This window comes from Phalacrocorax carbo, chromosome 3 (genome assembly GCF_963921805.1).
Source record: "Phalacrocorax carbo chromosome 3, bPhaCar2.1, whole genome shotgun sequence".
In the NCBI taxonomy this organism is placed as follows: Eukaryota; Metazoa; Chordata; class Aves; order Suliformes; family Phalacrocoracidae; genus Phalacrocorax; species Phalacrocorax carbo.
This window is the reverse complement of record NC_087515.1, coordinates 3092334-3115669: the sequence shown is the minus strand read 5'-3', so window position 1 is coordinate 3115669 and position 23336 is coordinate 3092334. Positions and strand designations below refer to the sequence as shown.

Genomic DNA, 23336 nt, shown 5'->3' with positions numbered 1-23336 from the left:
GAAGTGAGAAGTAACTCTCTTGCTGGACTTAACAAGCATTGGTTTATATCTTAAAGGTGGAGAATGGGCAGAGCTTTCCATAAAATCCTGTTCTGCATCATCTGTCCTCAGAGCCTTTGCATTGCTGTGGTGTTGACCTATCTTCCAGTAGTGGTATAAGCATGATAACTACTTTCTGTCGTGTATTTGTTTCTTCATTAGCTCTAGAGGCAGAAAAATATGAAGCGGATTATATTCTTTGAGATGAGGGTGTTTAATTTGTTTTTTACTGTCTTGCTGAATGAGGGTTTTTATATACTTGTGCAGATTTTTATCTATATTTGAGAAGGCAATGTCAAATTAGATCCATTACAGGAGTCTGTAGTTATTTGGGGTAGCTTATTCCTTCAGGTTTCCTTCATCAACATCAGATTTAAACAAAAAAGATTTCTGAATGTTATATAGGAGCAATAATATAGATTTAAGATTGCTTCACATATTATATTTTGGTCAAGTCAATGTCACACATAAAAAGACTGACTGAGAATTCCTGGTTTTACTTGCCTATAAAAATGTCACATTAAATATAGATGAGAATTTTGCTTTTTTTTGAGCACATAAATAATACTAAAAGCTGACAGCAAGGACAGGTGCTGAAATGGGTAATACCTTTAAAAGAATGATGCCGTAGGGAAACTGCCCGGGAGGTTCCAGGAACATCTGTCCAGAAGAGATGAACTTAATCTGAGTTATAAGGAAACTAAGATTTTAATATTTAAGGTTTGGTTTAGGATGACACTTCTATGAAAGACCAAGATGCAGAAATGCTGTATTCTCATAGATATGGCAGAGCATAGATGTAGTCAGCTAGAAAGTAGAAGTTAGGCTGCCAAGAACAGAACTACTGATACATTTGCATGAATGCTAAGAAATAAGATGGGAAAATGGAACGATCAGTGCTGGGTGAAGGCAGCTCTGCGTGATCTGTCAGGCTTTTCACAAATTTGGCGGAAGAAGGCCGATCAGTGAGACGCTCCAGTACAAGGTTATAAAATGTATGGGGAGCATAGACTAAACTTTGCTGGGAGCAGAGGTGTGCTTTATATTAAAGACAGCATGGAAGAGAGACAAATTAATAAACCTCAACAATAAGGAGCCCTGTACAGGCTGAAACTCTAGGCCTGTATAAGAAGCATGCAGTATCGGACTTGTATCCAAATAACAAGACCAGGATGGCAACGCTGCCTGTGGTAGGATAGATCGGTGAGGGCAGGAGGTCCATTACCCTGCTGTTATCACGATGTATGCAGAGATCACGCTGTGGATGCTAAGAATGACTTCATGGTGAGGGAGACCACCAGAGTCAACCCTTGACTATGCTACCAAACATGTAGAAATTTTATCCGGCTCAGGAAGTCACAGAGTCATAGAATCATAGAATCACTTTGCTTAGAAAAGACCCTTAGGATCATTAAGTCCAACCATTAACCTAACACTAGGTTAGGACCTACGTTAGGTTCCCTAACATTGGATGTAGGTGCACTTACATTCAAGCTGCAGGAGTATCTCACTCTTTCCTAGGTATTTGTTTATAGCACGCTCTGAGAAGACTCCAAGATTGAGTCTAGCTAGGTGGATCTTTGCTCCAGTGTATCTATTCTTCTGCTCCAAATAAAAGCACTTGAATAAACACACTGAGAAGTCCGGACAGAGATTTCATATAAATACGTTCATACGGTATCTATTTGTTCTAACAATTTTAAGAACTTTAGATGACAAGAAGCCCAGGTGAGGCCATAAAATTAAGATCTGGTGCTATCAGACCTGTGTTTCTTGAATATTTTATTTGGAGAGAAAATGACACATAAGAATAGAAGGTTTTAAAAGTAAGGTTTTGCTATGAAGGTTCAGTAGGAAGCTAAGTTAGATGACCTCTCTAGGTTGCATTCAGTTATCTTTTTCTTCAAATGTATCTCGTTGATTTTCTTGAGTGACTAGTGAAAATATTGTACATGGTAGATCTGTTACATTATTCATAAGTTTTCTGATGGGGTTCCTCACTTATAGGTGGTCTGGAAAAATGTCTTTATTCTTTGGCCTCTTTAACAGCTCCAGCTTGCCAACTCTGAGGCATTGTTTGCCTGTTATAAATTAAATCTGTTGAATAATTTGGCTTTCTTTACAATTATCCTTCTTACCAATTCTAGAAAAGACTCCTTTTCAAGGCTCAAGACTTACCTCGAACATCTCTGTATATACATCACCAGTGACAACTTTAAACACTGATTTAATGTCCTATTCATGGTGGCCTCTGGACTTGATGCACAAGCCATCTCTGATATGCAAGACATATCAAATATAGATATTACAGACACTAAAAGGTAGGTGAGATGAATTCCACCAAAAGCGTCAACCCTTCTGATGTAAGCCACATGGATTTATTTTTCATACATGCTTGGATTCACTTTCTGGCAGTTTTCTGTTCTTCGGTGATTTCTGTCTGGAAATCAGAGATGTGGATTCTGTGTTTGAGAGAAACAGCAATGTACTTGATCTGCCCTATCCATGCACTGAGCACAATGAGAAGAAAAATGCGAGCATATCATCTGTGGATACTCTGAAGACAGAAAAGTCCTCAGCTCTTGAAAACATGACACTCCATGTACTTACCCCCATGATTATGTGTGCGTGTGCTACACCTCAAGGAATTATGGTTAAAAGCTGCTAACCTGTATTTTATATTTCCTCCTCAGTTCTCGTTTCTGCAATAGCAGAGCTATCTTAATGATAAAAACTTCTACTCTGTCTTCTGTCTTGATCGAAGCGATTGAACACTTAGAGTGTAGCTGTCAAATTAAGCAATCACCTTTCCAGAAAACAAATGTTTCCAAAGTGCTACTTACACATCTTCTGTTCTTGAATTAAACCACAAAAACACAGTTGGTAAAGCCTTGATGTGCTGTAGGTCTTCAGGGGTAAAGGTGGCAAATTCTACATTGCTTTAGACACCACTTTCTGAGCAGGAAAAATGTAGTAAAAGTCAGATCCATAACGTCTCCTTTTCCCTCTTGATTGTTACTATCTGTCAAACCATGCAAATTCAAGAGCACCAGTAAGTACTAGTGTAATGGTGGGTTTGTTGTCGTTGATAAACACTAGTGTTTAGTGGTATTCCTATCAATTTCATTTGCTTCCTGACAGTTTTATATGGCAGCTGTGAGCGTGCCACTAGTAATTCAGAGATTACATCTATCCATTCAAAGGTGGTAAAACCAAAAATCTGTTGTTTACAGATATTGACTATATCCATTATAAGAGAGATCTGAGTTGTTTCCTAAAATATGTATCAGTCTAGGTATGACCAGTATCGATGAAGAATCTGGAGTTTTATAATATTGTATAAGGATTTATAGGTATGTCGTATTAAAAAATGCACATATATACTTAGTTGATGTTAAAAATCATTACAATTACAATTTTATTTCTGATATAAGTTTAGTTCTGAGTTAATTCAAATTTGTAAGTTTTTAAAGGGTCTTGGCACGTAAAGATTTCCATTGGCATTTAAAGCTTACGGTTTTAAAAATAAAAACGGTGGTCAAACTCCTGTAGGATTTACAGCACCGATTTGGAATGTGGTTTGTTGCTAATGGCCTGAAATTGAGATTTATTGTATCAGTGAGTAATGTTTGTCTACTCTAATATGCGGAATAAAAGATGGTGTTTGTTCTTGTGTACCACTCTTCGAACCCATTGAGCAGTGCCTTTCCCCTCCCTGCTCCGCATTCTCATAATTAGCTGAAAACCGTATAACTCGCTACTGCTGCATGGCAATAGAGAGAGATGAGTTCTATCTATATTTTATCTGTGTGACTAATTTCAAGTTCATTTTCAAAATAAATACTTGCTAAGATGATATTTGGTTGTTCTGACTTCTGTGTAGGTTACACTTGAAGCCACACTGGTTATCTTGTGTTTGGTTATCCCGAGTGGATAAGAGAAATCTGTGACACTCTGAATCACATAGAGAAGGTTGAAGTCTTTAGTTTAATCTCCGATTTCTGAAATTATGTGGAAAAAAAAATGAAGGATAATGAGTTAAATTTGCTGGATGAGTCTCAAAAGAAACTCCAAAACTTACCATATCAAGGTGACTCCAAGTTGATTATACATATAAATGAATCGGGGTTTTTTTAGGTTTGAAATTAATGAAGAGCAGCTTTCACTTTTAGCTTTAGACCTGTCTCTGCCGCTCTGAGTGACACTCATCCATCCCCAGCCACTACATGAGGGAGACTCTGCCCCTTCTCCCAGCAGGGGCTGCTGCGGTTGCACCCTCTGTGCCCAGTGCCGCCGACGGCGGTGCAGTAGGACCAGCTGTGCCGGCCTGGGGGTGAGCGGGACACTGCTGCGGGACGGGGTCCCACCGCCCAGCCGCAGAGTCCGCGTTCCTGTGAGGGTCAACCGAAAAGCTGCGATGGCAGATCAGTTTGGCGAGTGGTTTATTAATCTTCCTTTTAGAAGGACAGAGATGGTTAGCTTGTAATCAGAATAATTCAGTATGTGATGAGCTCTGCCATAGCACTTCTTGGTTCTATGAAAAGTCAATGATTCTGGTTTTGAGTAGCTTTTATAGCTATTGATTTTGGTATATAAGTTGTTTATACAAAACATTGCAGGGAAAAAGTAATGTTTTTTTCTTTAATTTGATGATTGCTTGCTATTTATTACTGCATGGCTCAAAAACTGTGGTGGTTGGGAAGCACCTCCATATGACCAGTTTCAAAACATGCTAATTTAATAAAACAGAAGGTTACAGAAGATTACTTTAAACCCTGACCTTACTGTGTATGCTGTTTTATAGCTGTGTAATGAATTAGCATTTCCTTTGAAAAGCATATATCCCTTGTTAAGTTAGGTTTTGGTGTGTTGAAGCACAGGCAATGGCACACCTTTGTAACAAGTGAAGTCGGAGACCGGACAATGTCAACAAGGTGTTCTTGAACTAAAGTCTTTAATGTAAAAAATGGCACTAGGACATTCAAAAGCAGACGTCAAAAAGTGTAAGTGAAATTAGAAAATGTGTGTATTCATCTAACCGGTGTGTTTATTTTACTTCTCAAGTACATGGTGGAATGCAGAAAGGCTCTAAACTTCCAGTTGTCGGTGAGCAGTTGCAGGCTCTTGCGCAAAACTTGGAGTTGCAATTGGTACTTCAACATTTCCATTATTTATATGTAGGTATTTCTCCAGTCTCATATGCAGATACTGCTAAACAGCATCTCAGTATGTTATACTTTCATTTCTGCTTTGATAATTTTTTTTTCTATCATATCAATACATGCCACATAAGGAAGTGAAGGGAACAATAAGATTAAGTGACTAGCCAAACCACAAACAGGCGCTTCCCTGAACGGCGATGGCTACTTTGAAAACACAATTTGTGGCAACTGGACCTCTAAACCTTATATAATGGCTTGACCTGAAGAACTCTTTATCTTTTGAAGCTCGAGACATGACTTTACAGAGACATCGTGGTCCACCTCATCTATTTCTGGCAGTTTTCATTCTACATGTGCCCTCTTATTTTCAAAGAACAGTTTGAATAATGAAAACTAAAAATGGTAAACCCCTAAACACTTATATTCCCACCTGGTGTGCTGAGATACTGGATTTTTGGCAAGATGATACTTTTTGCTGTGCAGCTAGTGGACCTTTTCAAGATTGTTATGTCTATATGCATATTATGCATATTTATGTGTTTGTACTACTTAAAAGAAAACAAAATCATATCATGTGCCTGTAATGTGAAACTAGCTGGAATTGCTTTGATTCCTATTATTTCCCGAAGTACAGTATGTCTTGAAGCTTACACTGTATACACATAAGTGTGTTGTGTGAAGTGTTAAAACATTTCTTATGTGCATTTTGATACAAAGTCAACTGTTTGTGTCTTTAAAAACTCCAGGTCTCTAATTTGCAGCACATTTTTTTATGTGGCATCACTGCCGAAGCCTATTTCCCACTCTCAAACCCAAAAGATAATTCTAAAAAAAAAAAAAATAGTTTTATTGTAAGAGAAAACTCAGAAGGCAACCTCTTGAAACTCATTCTGTTAGTTCACTGGCAGCCTTCCAACTGGGCATGTCACTGTTTTAACCTTATTGCAGAAAACTTTTATATCTTCTGCAGCCCATCAAGTAGAGGGGGACCGTGTTCAAGGACTTGTTCTCCCCCCGTTCTGGCACCAGATGTCATAGGTGCTTTCTAAACCTTGAAACTTCTGTAAAAAGCTCTAAAATGCACAAAAACCAAACCCTCTTCTCTGCCCTACTTTGAAGGTCTTTTCTTCACTATATATCCATCGATATGAAAAATAGTCCATGCTGTCATATGCCCTCTACTATTCCATAATGGTCTAGTGTTTGTCCCACAGGAAACCTTTACAGAGATTTCAAATTATTCACAGAACTGATGCCAAAATCTGAATATGTAATAGCAAGACAGATTTAACAAAAAAATTTAGGTAGTATATTGACTTAACTACTATAGGGATTTCAAATATAATTTAAAACACAATTTTGGAGCAGCATCATTGGGAGCTGAGGGGTTCGAATGAAGTTTCATGTTTGCACTTTTTGCAAATGTAATATTGGCATAAGTTAAATATTTTTTCTTTCTTTAAAATCTTATTCAAATTTCTATGGATTCTAAATGTAGCTGAACATGCTTTATTCATCAATTTTGATACCCCTTAAGTGTAGTAATTCAGGAATTTCAATGGCCCTGCAGGTTAGAGTTTTAGTAGCTGTTCTGATCTATGTTGATACAGATTGCAAATAACTTTGTATTGTTATTCTATTATGTCGTGGTTTAACCCCGGCCACCAACTAAGCGCCACGCAGCTGCTCGCTCACTCCCCCGGTGGGATGGGGGAGAGAATTGGAAGAGTGAAAGTGAGAAAACTCATGGGTTGAGATAAAGACAGTTCAATAGGTAAAACAAGAGCCACACACACAAGCAAAGCAAACCAAGGAATTCATTCCCTCCTTCCCACGGGCAGGCGGGGCTCAGCCACCCCCAGGAGAGCAGGGCTCCATCACGAGTCATGGTGACTTGGGAAGGGAAACACCATCACCCCCAGTGTCCCCCTTCCTCCTCCTTCCCCCAGCTCTATGTGCTGAGCACGACACCATGTGGTGTGGGACATCCCTGGGGTCAGTTGGGGTCACTGTCCCAGCCGTGTCCCCCCCCAGCCCCTTGTGCCCCCCCAGCCCCTCGCGGGTGGGGTGGGCTGAGGGGCAGGAAAGGCCTTGGCTCTGTGCAAGCCCTGCTCAGCAGGAATGAAAACATCTCTATTATCAACACTGTTTCCAGCACAAATCCAGAGCACAGTCCCGTACTAGCTACTATGAGGAAAACTAACTCTATCCCAGCCAAAACCAGCACATAGTTCTATTGTACTACTAACAAAAATTTCTACATTGCCTGAAATGCAACACACACTAGAACTGTCGTTATGGGTGTTCTGCATTCCTCTTCAGTCACTTCTGAGACAAGAATGCCACTTTTGCAAGTGAAAATGGTTTTTTTTAGCAATCAGACATAGAAATTTATTCTACAGTCTGAAGGCTGTGAGTGTGTAACAGCATTTAGTTTGGATCAGAAATGCGCTTTTGAAGTGAATGTCCCGGCTGTCCCTACGTACCTGACTTTGCTTCTCATTCCTCTACGCTCACTGAGGATGCGAATTGGATTTGTCTCTGATTAAATCAAACCAAAAGATGAACTCCAGGGATGCACTCGTGTGCTAACAGACTTTAAGTCTATGGGACCACGGTAGAGCTAGTCTACGTTAACCCATGTATTGCCTAAAAATAACCCAGGGGAACCCCAGTCGGAGGAGGAAGAAAATCCCCACTGTCAACGTTGCAGTCCTCTTGCAGAAGAACTCAGAATGCTAGTGACTCACTGACCCCATCAAAAACAATATTTTTGATGACACTTTTAAGAAATAATTAGGCAATTTTTGGATTATGAGTGTTATTTTAACTGTCTAATAATCGTTTATTTTGATTAGGCTTTTAAAACATTGGTTGGACTTTAAAAAATTGCTGGCTCTGTATATAGGGTATATTCCTTTTGTCCATTGCAAGATACTGAGTGTAATACTTCTCAGGAGAATGATGCAATCAAAGGGCAGCCTCTTTCTTCTACTGCCAAGGAAAGCAGGTGGAAAAAGCAGTTGCACCTAGAGCAGGAAGGCGGACCAGATTTCCTCCTTGGGTCTAGTAGAAATTTAGTTTGTTTACAATTAATTTATTTTCACTTGAAAACTAAACAAGGTTTCTACATTCTCTCCTGTAATAATGAATCTTCAGTTAGAATAGCATCTATCTCTGATTTCTCAGTTTAAGTCAGTTCTTTTGTGATAAGATGAAATAATCACAGGATCCCAGAGTGGTGGGGGTTGGGAGGCACCTCTGGAGCTCACCCCGTCCCACCCCTGCTGGAGCAGGCACCCCCAGAGCAGGGGCACAGGGCCGCGTCCAGGCGGGGGGTGAATGTCTCCAGGGAAGGGACCCCACAGCCTCTCTGGGCAGCCTGTGCCCCTGCTCTGGCACCCGCACAGGGAAGGGGTTTGTCCTCATGTTCAGGGGGAGCTTCCCGTGTTCCAGCTTGTGCCCGTGGCCCCTTGGCCTGGCGCTGGGCACCGCTGGAAAGAGCCCGGCCCCATCCCCCTGACACCCGCCCTTCAGATATTTATAGGCATTGATGAGATCCCCCTCAGCCTTCTCTTCTCCAGGCTGAACAGACCCAGGTCTCTCAGCCTTTCCTCCCAAGGGAGATGCTCCAGCCCCTGATCCCCTTGGCAGCTCTGCGCTGGCCTTGCTCCAGCAGCTCCCTGCCCTTCTTGACCTGGGGGGCCCAGACCTGGCCGCAGCCCCCCAGATGTGGCCTCACTGGGGCAGAGCAGAGGGGGAGGAGAACCTCCCTCGCCCTGCTGGCCACGCTCCTTTCCATGCACCCCAGGGCACCGCTGGCCCCCTTGGCCACAAGGGCCCGGTGCTGGCTCAGGGTCACCTCGCTGCCCCCCAGCACCCCCAGGGCCTTCTCAGCAGAGCTTATAATAATAATAAAAGCATTTTCTTTTTACCCACAATATAAATGGGTGCAGAAACTTAGAAAGGATACATGACTTAGATATTTTATAGGTGTATCATCTTTCCAATAATAAGTTACAGAGGTAGATAAGGAGCTAATCAAAGTGTTTGGAAAGATATAGTCTTGGATAGCTGTAAAAAATACAGTTTGAGGAATTAGATTGGACATTTCTAGGTCATCTATACTTAAATATTACGTAAGTAAGAGTGAGAAAGAAGAAACTAAGAGAATAAAAGTCACTGTCTTGGGACATAACAGTTGTGAGAGATTAAGAGAATTTGTCACTGGAGATGCTGGAGGAGGGAATACAAAGCCAAGAAGATAATTTATGGACCACAGAGCCACTTTATCCAAAGGAAGACAACAAACGAATAAACACTTCAAACAAAGAACAGATCAAGAGAACTGAGGATGAGAAAAGTCAGCCAGATGAATCAGTTAGAGAATGAGATACATTTTTGGTTCCAGCTCTTCAGATTTTTCTCACTGGCATGAACAGCTGTAAATCCTAATATGCAAGGAGTAAACAACTTGACTAAAAGGTGCCATTTGTAGATCGTCACTTTCTGAGCTACAGCACGTTTTCAAGTGCTTGTTTGTAGAAGTAACTGCAGAAAACAGTATTTGCTCTTATTTTATAATTAAGGTTTTGTGAGACTGGTAAAAGAAAGCTAATGCCGTTGAAGGCTCTTTATGCATGTCCTCGAGGCTTGCCTCTTCGTAAAGGTTTGTGGCCTTTTTCAACACACTTTCTTACAAAGGAAATTCTTATACTACATTTAACACCAATAAAAGTCAGAAAATGGCATTTGTTGGTATGCCTGATTTAATTCATAATATTTTCCATCTTCATTTATTCCAGCTCTTTCTTATTTCTTCCACGCTCCCTTCTTGAGTCATACACGGCATAGTCTGTTTGAATTTCTATGCGGTTTAAACATATGCTTCGGTTTTACAGACTGTTGATGTGTTAGCGGATGTTGACACAAATTTGAAAATAGTTGGAAAAGAAAAACCTGAGTAAAATGGAATTTTCAGATTAGCTTGGTTGAGAAGAGTCTATAGGTTAAGCTGTTCCTTTTTCAAAATGAATCCTGGACCTCTTAACATAGAAGTAATTTAAATATCTTCTTAATGATCTTCATTCGGTTCATTGCCCTAAAGCAAACTTCTCTCACGGGAAAGATCTTTATTAAAGCCATATGTTCTTTTCTTTTGAACTGCAGCTCGCCACAGCCACCTTGGATGGCAAACTCCAATTGTTTGTACCCTGATATTTGCCAGCCTGTGGAGCTTTGGCCCCGGCGTTCTGAGAACAACGACTTGCCGAGAGAAAGGAGACTGGTAACTCGCCATTAGGCAAGCAACGGAATATTCGCTTTTAAACTACCGTTTTCTTCTGATTTTGTTTCTGCAAGTTCCTCAAGCTGTTCTCCAAGTTCTTCTGTTGCACAGTCTGTTACCTTTATTGCAAAACTAAGGGCAAAGATCAAGAGGAGAAAGAGGCTACTCATCAGCCTTCATTCTAGCACATCACCACGCAAGTGGCTTTCAGAGGGCTTCCTGGGTGCCATGGTTAGGTGTGTCCTGCAGTGCTAGACTGGGGCCACTTTACTCTCGATTGCAAACGCAGGTAAAATAGCGACTGTTCCATTTTTAAAGGTAGATCTGCCTGTGACCAAATATTTAAATTAATCTGAAAGAGAGAAAAATTGTCTGTCTTTCTGAAATGCCATGGGAGTCTTTCTGTTACACTCCTTTGGGGTTACTGGATGTTGTTTGAAGGCAGAATGTTACGGTTTTACCCTTTAAACTAAATTTTGTAAATTTCTTAGGGAATATGTAAGAAAGTTCTCTTTAAAATATTATCTTATTGCTACAGTCTGATATTATTAAAACAGCTTTAAATGTAAAGAAATAATTTCTGTCTTTTAATAACAATTTAAATATCTTTTTAAAATTTTAAGTACAATGAAAATAAAGTTATGGGAAAAAATGTTCATTTCTGATATTCTTCCTAGTTCATTTGTTTTGGTGTTAGAAAAGATTTGTTAGACACCTCATTTTTTAAAACTAAGCAATCTAAGTGTTCATTGACTAGGCAAGAGTAGAGAGCATGTATATGACTGGTGGAAGGAGACAGATTTTTGTCTTTTCCTTGCAAACTTGTGCTGCCGTTTCAGTTAAATTTGCCAGAACAGAATCACTAAACTTTATTAATCACATTACTTTAAAAAAAGGTGGAAAAAATGGAATTCCCACCACCGCTTTAACACCTGTCAGTATGGCCAGATCACTTTCAGTACTGTAAAGAACGTATTTAATAGGCATCCCCAATTTATACATATAATATTTAGTACAAGTGAATCAAGATACTTCTATAAGCTGTTTAATTTCCATAACAAATGTTCATTTGAAAGGGCTTTAGCTGGCTTTTGCTAAGCAAAATCATATACTGTCATTATGTGTCATATTCAGATATCCTCCACAATGCAACAGTCACATCAATAACTACAGGAGTGTAGTGCAGCTAAAGCACACTCAGCAGGAGTCTGAATATCAGAATCGGGCCCGGTATGATCAAAGCAAATGTGAAATAACCCACCCGAATACTTCTTCAGATCAAAATCAGGTTAACCAAGAGATCACCTTCTATGCTGTGGCCGCACACTGCTACGCTGTGCTCATGAATCAGCAGCTAGAGTGGAATTTTTAGCTCTACCACAGGGATCCTCAGCATGGTCTTCTTCAAACTTCATTTAGCTACCTTTCTCATCTGCGTGCTCTGGCCTCCACACCAAGAGTCACTCTTCAAATACAGAAAAATAGCATGGCCCCTAGCTGTACTTGCAAGGAAAGTGTTGCTGAGCCCTGGGTTGCAACGTGCTTGGTAGTGACCGACTCTTCGGAGCGTTTGAAACACCTGCTGAGAAGGTGTGAAGTGTAATTATGGCTTTTTTTTAAAAAAAAGCACCACATTTTTTAAACGGAAGAGTAACATTCTCAAGGCAGAGAACACACTCAGAAAAACTCTGAATCCTTGCTGCAAGCCTGAAGGTTGTCGCAATCCCCAGGGGACTGAAGTAAAAGGGGAAGGTTTCCATTTTATAGACCTCCTACCTTCCAGGACGAACTGTTGTCAGTCCCCAGTCAGCCTCTTAAACCTCCTCTTAATCTTGGGCTGGTTGGATCTGTGCAGGAGGAGCTCTTCTTCCAAATCTAATGTATTACCTCTCTTTCCTTAAAGTGAGACTCAGCTGTCTGATGCTTTCTGGACACTTTTATCGAGGACGTTTGCTGGACAGAAAAGCCCTTTGGGGCATTTTGGCCGTGACCACAGCATCGTCAGTCCATGCTGAACAGAGGCTTTCATCTGTTCAGGACTTGCAGCTCTTCGGTAGCCCAAGAATTTGTTAACCCCTTTTTCCCTCAGGGGGTGAGAGAGAATCTGCCCTACCACACAGGCACTAGAACTTTTCAAATGGAAATTCACTACAATTTTTTCATATGTTCAAAAAATAAAGATCATCCCCGCCCCCCGCCGGGCTCCTCAGAAATGCTTGAATGCTTGTGGTTTTGAGAATGGAAAACTTTAGCTGCCACACTTCAAGTTTGGCGAAGTTAAATGCTTGAAAGCAGGTTTTCTAATGGCAAATGGGGGGGGGGGAGGGGACTGTTGTGGATGATGCTACCATCTTATGATGTTTAAAATTTTCTTAATTACTAGGTTTTCCTTCTGAGATCCGTTTGGTAGAAGGACACAGGAGACTATATGTGATTACTGAGGAGTTGCAGTCATAAAAGATTACTCCTCAACATAATGCTGTATCCACAGAAGCACTATGCCTTTGGTTTTAAACAGGCAAACTGACATTTATATTTTCAGCTCCTGGCATAAAGGCAAGACTATTTGAAATGAGACAGTCCTAAAGGCAGATAGGAAAAGCTCCTGATTAGCAAGGCGGGTAGTGAATCTCAGCTATGGAAAATGGACACATACAGCTGTAAGTGTAAATATTTAATAGGTCATTGTGAGGAATTTTGGGTATGGTTTCAGACTGCTTTTATGAAAAAAGATGACTATAGTATATCTCCCATATATCTTGTGAAAATGAGAAGTCTGGCTTTGAAGGAATACATGGTAGTGTGTGAGGAAAACAGTTGGCAGAAGAATAGTCTGGTTTAATTCAATATTTGCTGTGTCATTATGTAGCATCTGCCCTTGATTGCTCTATACGTTGGGGAGAGGAGTGGCGTTTTTGTGACTTTCTGTGTGCTGTTATGCGGGGGACTTTCCCAGTGAACACCTCCTACCAAATGGTGCAGAATGCTTAAAATGGATTTACACAGGAGCTCGGCTTGGTGCTCAGAGCCAGAAAGCACAGGGGGACAGCCAGCACCGTTCTGAAGTGGATCCTGTTAAAAAAGATTTGGGATTAAGTGGTTTGCAAATACTAGGTGCCACCCGTTTTTCTGTGTAGAAGGAAAGGAGATGGACAAGTTTGGGTTGCACTGTCAAGACGAGGGGAAGAGCAAGCCCACGAATGAACTCTGCTTTCCCTTGGCCATTTCCATTTCCTTAATTCACCATGGAAGAAGTGCTCTTTAGATGTATTCTTCAAGACTATATTATTTTCCATTATACATATAGTTGCATTTAAATACTCCTGGAATATCTGGAGGTAGTCAGTGGCACTTACTCTTTTCTTCCTGCCATTATCCCTTCATTTAATCATACCCAATTATCTTTTCAAAACTGCATTGTGAATTGTATTTTCCCTTTTAAAGAATGAACAGATCTGTTTGTCTTATGGTATTTAATTGGAGGAAGGAAAAAAGATCAATAAAAATGGCATTAAATAATTTCAAAGAAATGTTGGGGTATGCCTGACAAATAAAAATAATGTGCTGTGAAATTACTATGAATATAATTTAGGATGTCTTGCTTCAGTGCATGAGTGGCAGTTTGAGAATAGCTGTCAGCAGAAAGGGAAGACTAACATAGTACCTTCCTGGAAATCCTTGCAGTTTTAAAAGAGTTATCTTATTTAAGGACAGTAACATGTTGCTCTGTGAGGTATTACCTTTTATTTTCTAAACTGAACTTCTACCTGCCAGTACTCCCACGATCATTTAAGCCAAATTCTGCTCTTCAGAGTTCTGCACTTCAGTAAAGCAAGAGTAATTCTGCTTACTTTTGTGAACATGGTGCTGCTGGGACCGGACTCCATCTCAGCTGTTTCACTAAGTTTCAAGGGAGAACAGTACACTTCTATTAATAACAAATTTTTGGTGACAGAACAGCGTAAGCTCTGAAAGCTGGTTGCACCTGAGGAGGCCTACAGAAGATACTGATGGCAAGCAAGTTCTATGTTAACTGTTTTATGTTAAATCTTTTTATGTTTGATATCAATATGGTATCTTTACCTGAAAAAAAATCTTAAAATCCAAAAGGTAGCGTTTAGCTGAAGGCCTTTATTGTATATATTTTCAGGAAATCTAAATCTTTCTAAAAGAAAAGTATTGGACCAAACAGAGTAAATGATGTGGCATGAATGAGCAGAATTATAGCTATGATGAATTTGATTTAACATAAACTGATATAAACTTCATTCCCAGGTTCAGAGCTTCCAGATCAATCTTATGTTGTGACCAAAGTTGAATGGACCACAGTGAAACATTTGCGCTGTCTTAGTTAATGAACTCATGCCTTCCCTTCTGTTCAGACAAGCGACAGTTTGTGATTTGTTGGGGTTTGTTTTGCTTTGTTTGTTACTGGACAAAAGTCTGTTCTGAGCAGAAAAATATTGTAAGATAATGTGGCAATTGGGTTGATCCTGACATCCAGTCACAGAAGAAAGACGAACCCTTGAGAAGTCACCTCCATAGGCCATCCCACTAGCCCGAAGCAGCTACTCCTAAATCATTCTTGACAGATGTTTGTCTAAACTGTTCCTCAAAACCACTGGTGACAGAGATTCCACAGCCTCCCCAGGTGGGAAATCCCCTTGGTGCAATTTGAACCCATTAGTCTCCGACTTAATCCATCAGGCACAGGAGATAATTCATCACCTTCTCTTTGTACATACTTGGCAATTGTCATCATGTCTGCCCTCAGACTTCTTTTTTCTAGTCTAAACAAAGCCAAGTCTTCCAATCTGTCTTCATAGGTCATGTTTTCTAGACCTCTATTCATTTTTGTTGTTTTCTGTACTTTCTCCAGTCCTGTGTTCCTCTTTCTGGAAATGCAGTGCTCCCAGGAGGTTGCACCACTACATGCGATGTCGGTGCTGTGTAGGCTGAAGGCATGGCTTGGTGCATCTTAAATATGGCACTCATAATTCGACATTCCTTCGTGGTGTTGAGTTTGTCTACTCAACATGGCATTACTGACTCACGTTCACCCCCTAGGTTTGCTGGATCCTGCCAAATTTCAGCTCATTTTTCCAATTGGCCAACATCACACTGAATCCTGCTCCTGCGCTCCCAAGTACCCCAACCCTTTCCCGATTTATTATTGTCTGTAAATTGAATAAGCAATGATTCTGGAAGGCGGAGGAAGTCAACCGCCTGGTGACTTGGCTCCTAGGTTATATATTCACTGCAAGGAAGGTGTTCTTTTTATTTCACTTACTGTAGATGGGGATGGGGGAGAAGACATTCAGTGAGGTAATTAGCTGAAATTACTGCCTTATTCTAGCAATCCCGTGAAGGTAGGGCACTTCTGCTTTTACTGATGTTGAGGTCAACAACATGTGAGGGTCGTTACTACTTTACAGTGCAAATTTTTTCTTCCTTCACTCCTCAGGACTTTGTGTAGATGCGTTAGTCCCCTGCTGTAAAAAACAATCAATCATGCATGCACTTACATGTATGTATTTTAGTTCTATGTGAAGGCATGGGCTTTGAAACAATTCATCGGCCTGACCCTCCTGTCAGGTTCAAGGAGGTTCCGACCCTGAGAAAGGCAATTCGCCCTTGGACGACACGTTAGCCGCAATGACTCCATGCTAGTTTTACACCTAATCTCTGCATTAATTTTCCAAGAGCCACTCCTCATTTGCACTAATAGAATTAAGATGAGATAAATCTCTGACTTTTCTTCCCTTCACAGGCTTTGTATTAAAGTAGCACCAAATGCTGCGGTTTGGCTGTGTTGATTCAGACTCAGGGAATTTGCATCTTTTGGAAAGCGACAGGAAAACAAAAAGGGTTACTGCTCTATTCTTTAAGATAGCATTTTCTGATTTATTTTTTTTTAACGCAGCTTTCATGTAAAGGCTACACTTTAGTCCCACTGCAGGACTGGCCATTCTAGGAGACCTACCGGAGGCTCCCAGCTGCTGTTTCTCTCATTAGCTGTGTCAAGCACAGGGAGCTGGGATATTATTGCATAATATTTCTCTGAGCAGTTGAATTAACAGAAGAAAAGAATTATACAATTTTCTTAAGGCCAGAGGAAAAATGAAGACTATCTGAAGTAAGCATTTTCCCCATTGTTTCAGGCTCTTCATGTGGTAATTAATAGCAAAAAAAGCAAAGGATAAAAGTTAACCTGATTTTGCCGCGCCTTGTTTTAATTTTAAAACAAGACAGGATTGCAAAGTTCTGAGCCTTATTAGTCTTAAAGCCCTGTTAATCCAAAATTTGTTTAGTCTCTACATGAAAGACAATTTCTAATCATCTACAAGCATCACCCAGTGTCCTTCTGCTTGGGGACTGCGATGCGGACAGCCGGCTGCGCTGCGCTCCTGCAGGGAGTAAGCCTACGCGCTGCCAAAGCTTCGCGGCACATTCCATTATTTTAAGCCACAGTGAGACAGTAAATAAGAAAAGGCAGCTATAGCTTAAATACAGGCCCAAGTTCAGGGTTCACTGGAATACTGGCTGAGGACTTCCCATTTGTTTGCAGAGCCTGTAACAGCAAAGTCATCTTAGAGCTGACTTGCACCGTGAGCTGTGAAAAGTAACAGCACATAGTAACGTAGCTGTGGTTCTGTTTCCGTGCTATTACTCAGAGATCTGCCAAAATGCCTGGATTAAACACTACTTTCTTTTCCAGGGCAGCCCCTGCCCCTAAACTTGCCATTTAAGCTCTCATTTTGGAAGCGAGAAATCTCTGTATATAGTTTATTCTCCCACAACACCCAGAGGTATCTCGTTTTACCAATTTGCAGGCGGGACTCACGGGCAGCTACCGATCCCTGGGCAGAAAGCATCGCCTCGGGTCTGCACACACTGACTAGCCAGCCCAAAAGCCATGCCTCGGGGGAGGATGCTGGCTTCAGGTGGTAACGATCCCAGAACGAAGGAGACCAGAGGCTGAAAGCGTTCCTGGCCCAACTCCGCACCCTTGGCTAGGGTTACACCAGGGGTGAGCTTGGCCTAATGAATATAAAACACACTCTCCACAGTTGTAGATAAAAAGACATCTTGAGGAAAGGAAATAGAAGCTGAAAAAAAAAAATGAATGAAATGCCTTCTACCATGTGTGATCCTGGGCTATGAAAAATACAGTTGGAAGGAGCTTTTTTCCCTCCTCTAGTTGAAACCACTGTGATCAGTGGTCTGACATGGGGGTATGTTTCCTTTTACCCCTTCTTCCTCTTTGCTCCCACCCATGCAGAGAATATATTCAAGTGAAGCATGATGTGGAGTCGTGGGACCCAGTAAATACAAATTACCTTCTGTCCTAACAGAGTTGTATGATGGTTTTTTAATCATTCACTCATCCAAAGGTTTTTTCACCCACTGCAGTTTTTCTGACTTCATGATAGTAAGCTATACTGAAATTGCTTAGGAAAACAAATCTGTGTAATAAGAGAGTGGTAAAAATATAATTTCAGGTTTCATTCAAGGGACATACCGATATGCCTTTATTATTCTTCTTCAGAAATACTTTATGCTTTTGCACTTTCCAGATTGCCAGTCGGTACCTTAATACAAATAATATTCTCTGTTATCTCACTTTCAGGCACCTTCTAAAATGATCTGCATGCTGAGACCAGTTGGAATAATCTAATATACAGTGATTAAAATAAAGACTGTAAGGATGATGTAAAAACAAATATGGTTTGGGTGGGGGAGACTGGAGATTTGAGGTATTTTTCTTCAAAGTGTGGACATTCACTAAGGGTAATGAAGTTGCACACCCTTTATATATGTCATAATATACACACACCGTCATCATCCTACATAGTCCTTTGGCAGATAGACTGGAAAAACATTTTAAAGTTAATAGATGACAACTGGAACTAACACCCAGCAACATCCCTATGCATTTCATATTTATTATATGTGGTTAATACATTACTTAAGAAGACACCTATAAAAAATGTAATTAGGAAGGGAAATAGCTTTCCCCCGGAGGGAAACCTGTAAGAAGGGTGAGGTTTCCTCTTGTAGTGCTTTTTCCAAATGCCTTTCCAGTAGGTCGCCAAATTATGTGAAAGATACAAAAGCTTTGAGTCCCAACCTTCTCTAAGATTCACTAGGAACATATACTCCCTCTGTTTTCTCTAAATGGAGCAGAGGAAATGATACCCAGAAAATGAGCCTGGTTAAGTGACTCATTTTAGGTATTTGCTTTGGTCTAATTGGTTTTACCAAGGCCATATAGGATAACAAAAGCTACAGCCAAGTCAGAAATGATTTTTTCGCTAAAGATACTGACTCCAGGCTCATGAGTTCCTAACATCAGGTAGCCCACTGAAGAGTCTTCCCCATTAAACTGGTCTTCTGTGTGACAGAAAAGAGATGTTTCCATAAAAAGGATAAATAAATGAAATGAGTTGCTACAGCCGCTTCCTCTCCAATCGTACCCCCTTCACCACTGTTCAGTAGGAAAAACTTCCTAAGATAAAAGTCTGGATTCAAAAGTAATGTCAGAAAAAGACATTTTGACATTCTTGGTCTCTTAACCCTGCCTCTAGATGCTCATTCTTCCCTTTTTTCAATTTGCCATTCGCTGCAAAAAGGACTTTTCTAGCCTTTATTTTGAGCAAAATAAAATTAAAAAAAAATCCCCGAGACTCCAGAATTCATCCTTGGCATTTTTTCCTTAAGGAATGGAGCTCTGCAGAAATTCAAAGCTGCAGTCCCATTTAGTGTGCTGACAGAGTTAGTCTGCTTCCCTCGCCCTTCCTTTGTGTGCTCCCTTCAGAGGGAGAGGGATCGTGTATCTGGCTCCCGTCTGAAACGAAATCAACAAACAGCCTCATCCGTGGGGCTGGCGAAACGAGGATCTCTTCCTGGGAAATGTTGCTGTATTGTAAAAAGGGCTTTGTTTTGAGTGAGGGCAAAATGTCAAAGGGCAGACTTTGGGGTTTATTTCCCAACATAGCAGGGATTTCCAGGAAATTCTATTTCATGAGACAAAAAAATGTGATGTTCTGCTCCCCTTGCTGGTCCTGCCTGGTTCGTAGGCAGATGGGCTGCCTGCCTCCACACTGTCTTGCTTTTCAGGGTAGTAGGGATCGTGGGAATATGGTCAGTAGACAAGTCAGCTACCTGGGATAGGGACCCCCAAAGTCCTGGATGAGCCACTTCGAGTCCCACTAGGAGCCAGTGAACAGCTACTCTGGTTCCCAAGCAGTGCAGGGAACAGCAGAGCCTGGGAGTCTGAGAATCCAGATTGCTGGAGAGGCAGGGAGCTTGCCATGGAGTCCGCTGCTGACTGCTGGGCTGGCCCATACGGAGAGGGAAAAAAGCTTGGGGAACTGGTGAGCTGCGTAGTCAGCTTGGAGTAGCCTCTGACGTCTGGAAAACCAAAGTCCTCCAGATCCCTGGCATCTTCTTGGAAAGCCTGAGCAAAAGCAGAGAGGTGAAGACCTCAAACAGCTAGTCCACCAGGTTGTGTACAGAGAAACCAGGAGTCCAGAGCATAGGGAGGCTGAACTGACAAATAAGCAGCCAGTCCTTTGCCAGAAATGTGCCACGTTTCTTTCTAAAGTTGCCATAGTATCAGCCTTTTCCCATGGAAAACTGTCTCCATGGAAAATATTCCACCAGAATTAGTTACCTCTCCTGTATCAGCGAACTCTAGAAATGTACATACAGGATTTCAAGGGGCTAGGAACTGAAGTGCCCCTTTGCTCTGAGAGGACATGTCTGCAAATCCAGCCTAGGAAAAAGTTCTGCTACTCTGCCCCTTCAGAGCAAAAAAAACCCTGCTGGTCCATATGCTATTTTAATAAATTAATTGCCTTCCTTTCCACTAATGTTCTCTTAGATGGCCTGAAATCCTGAATTTCCAGGCTGGGAATATCCTACGCTCATCAGCCCATTCTCACTTCCATGTTGTATTTTGCAGGAGAATAAAAGCTTGCATTTTTCACATTTTTCTCCCATAAATCACTGTCTGTTAAACCATTTTTCAATTTAATGAAGGTTTCAGTCAGAAGATGAGGTTACGACTAGACTAACTGGCAAAATCCCAGTGAAAGTAGTAGATTCAGATTGTGTCCTGATGCACGGCATCCACACGGGATCTCCAGGCACATTCAGACTACGAGAAGTACGTTTGCTCAGTACAACCCCCAGGACAGCTGCCAGACCTGGTAGATCACTTTGTGTTTGAGCGGCCTAATTTTAATAGCAGAACCACAGCTTCACATTGTATTGACTTTGTTTTGCTGAATGGAGCGGGAAGTGGGGGAGGCTTTCCTTGAGTCCAGCTGCAGTTTTAAAGTCAATCGCTTGCCATAAAGACCTATCACTTGTGTTATTCCAGGATCTGCTCATAAAGGGCTCCTGTGTTCTACCAGGAGATCGCAGACCACAGGGGACTGACAGAGCTTGCTCAGCCCGTTGCCACGCTTCGTGCACCAGAGAGCCAGGGCACTGGGAAACGTCGGCCATAGTACTATGTCTATGGTCTATGTGAGTACAGGGGCTCTGCCTGCAATGTCAGGGTAAGGTTATGACAGGCCTGTGGGATGGCTGCTAGATGCCCCAAGTCCTCTGATTCTACCCAGATGTAGTTTCCAGGCAATACGGGAGGAGACCCTGTGGACATCCTCCCAGATCCAAATCAGAAAACTAGGCTGGAAAACAAAATTCAGGCATTAGGGGCTGAAATTTGTTCTGCTTTACAGATGAGAGGGCAGTTGGGTTGCATGGAGCTCCGCTTTGGGATGAGACAGGAGCCAGTCGAGCTTATGAGTCAAGATCCTGGGCAACCTGCTTTAGGGGACACTGCTTGAGCAGGGGGGTTGGACTAGATGTTCTCCGCAGGTCCCTTCCAGCCTCAAGCATACTGTGATTCTGGGATGAGCTAGGTAGGCGTGAAATACCACTGCATGGCAGTGATTAACTAGGCACAGGGAGGCGGGAAAATACTTTTAATGCTAAGCTAAGAGCACTAAACACCCTTTTGGAAGGATGAAAGCATTTCAGACTCCAGCTTGACTTAGTTGCCCTGGCCTAAATGCTACCAAAGGGTTTTGTCAACTAACTTGAAGGGCTACGTTCAAAATTACTCATATCAGTCAAGTTTGACAACTTCTGCCACCTAAGGAGCAGAGTTGTGGCAGTACTGACGCACACGCGGTGCACAGTGAAGCAGCTCATGTTTCCTGCAAGTGCAATAAAGAAATTCCAGTGCAATTTCATCTTCTGGGTAACTCAGTGGGTGGCTGAGAGGAATTTGTTTGTATCCCAGGAATGAGAAGTAAGTTAGGTTTTAATACTAATTCTTTGTGTCTAATTGTTTTTGTGGCATGTGTGTGCTTCTTGGATAAAAAGCCAATTATGTTAGTAACTAACAACCAAATCCAGGAGTGATTTATTCATAGCCTTGGCCATGTCTTTAAATAAGAAGGAAAAACCATATTTTAAGTCATTCTAGCCTACAGCCTTATATCACTTTCATTTGGATTCTTTCTAGCACTGGAGGACCTTTGAAAATCCAAATTAAGATGAAAAAATTCAATATTACTTTGTTAGGAAAATAAAAGCAGTAGGTCTCTACTGACATGACTTTCAAATGCAGTCTGAAATATGAAATAATATTCTTCTTGATAGCATTTTAAGCTTCCTCCCACACAGATTTTCTATTTCCAATGTTAGGACGAGTACGGATAAGTCTGAGGTTTAGGGTTCTCAATAATTTTCAAGCAAGGGATGTCCATAGCACAGAGACACTCGTGTTATGTAAATTTTTATACTGGTACAAATGCAGAGATGAAAAGAGTTAAAATTCTTGGGTCTGTTGAACTCCCTGGCCTCCAGGCAACCAGAGCGTTAACTAGAGGCTAGTACTTGCTGGTACTGTACGTAACTGCAATGGACACTTGTACGTTGGACCTGTTAGTTGTATGTAACAAGTGTTGAACTTGGCATGCTGTGGTATTGTGCTGGTTTTGACTGGGATAGTGTTGATTTTTTCCATATTAGCTTGTGCGGGGCTAGGGTTTGGATCTGTGCTGGGAACAGTGTTGATAATAGAGGTGTTTTCATTCCTGCTGAGCAGGGCTTGCACAGAGCCAAGGCCTTTCCTGCCCCTCAGCCCACCCCACCCGCGAGGGGCTGGGGGGGCACAAGGGGCTGGGAGGGGACACACGGCCGGGACAGTGACCCCAGCTGACCCCAGGGTGTCCCACACCACATGGTGTCGTGCTCAGCACATAGAGCTGGGGGAAGGAGGAGGAAGGGGGACACTGGGGGTGATGGTGTTTCCCTTCCCAAGTCACCATGACCCGTGATGGAGCCCTGCTCTCCTGGGGGTGGCTGAGCACCCGCCTGCCCGTGGGAAGGAGGGAATGAATCCCTTGGTTTGCTTTGCTTGTGTGCGTGGCTCTTGTTTTACCTATTGAACTGTCTTTATCTCAACCCATGAGTTTTCTCACTTTCACTCTTCCAATTCTCTTCCCCATCCCACCGGGGGGGAGTGAGCGAGTGCGTAGAGTGAGTGGCGCTTAGTTGGTGGCCAAGGTTAACCCACAATAGGTATTGATTACTCTGAGGTTCTATTTTAAATGGTTTGAAATGTCTCTCCTAGAATGTTTTAACTGCTTTAAATTCCTTTTGTCCAGACTGAATAGATTTTTAATGGGCAGAAGGAACTTGCAGAAATGTTATCTGTGTGCCAGGAAGTTTCAGGATTACCTCCCTTCACTTCACTGGGGTTGCCTTAAGACAGAAGCCACTGAGACCCACCTTTGTGTCTCACAGAGAAGAAATGTGTTTGGGTG

General features: G+C 41.7%; 1 protein-coding gene across 1 annotated transcript in view; it reads left to right on the top strand.

Moving 5' to 3' along the window:
* Window positions 1–11127, top strand: part of WDR27 (WD repeat domain 27) — a 136363-nt gene extending 125236 nt beyond the window's left edge. The window contains exon 25 of the mRNA XM_064445639.1: window positions 10371–11127. Within this exon, the coding sequence (XP_064301709.1) occupies window positions 10371–10418 (48 nt within the window). The 3' untranslated portion in view covers window positions 10419–11127. The remainder of the gene's footprint in view (window positions 1–10370) is intronic.
* The last annotated feature ends 12209 nt before the right edge of the window (window positions 11128–23336 follow it).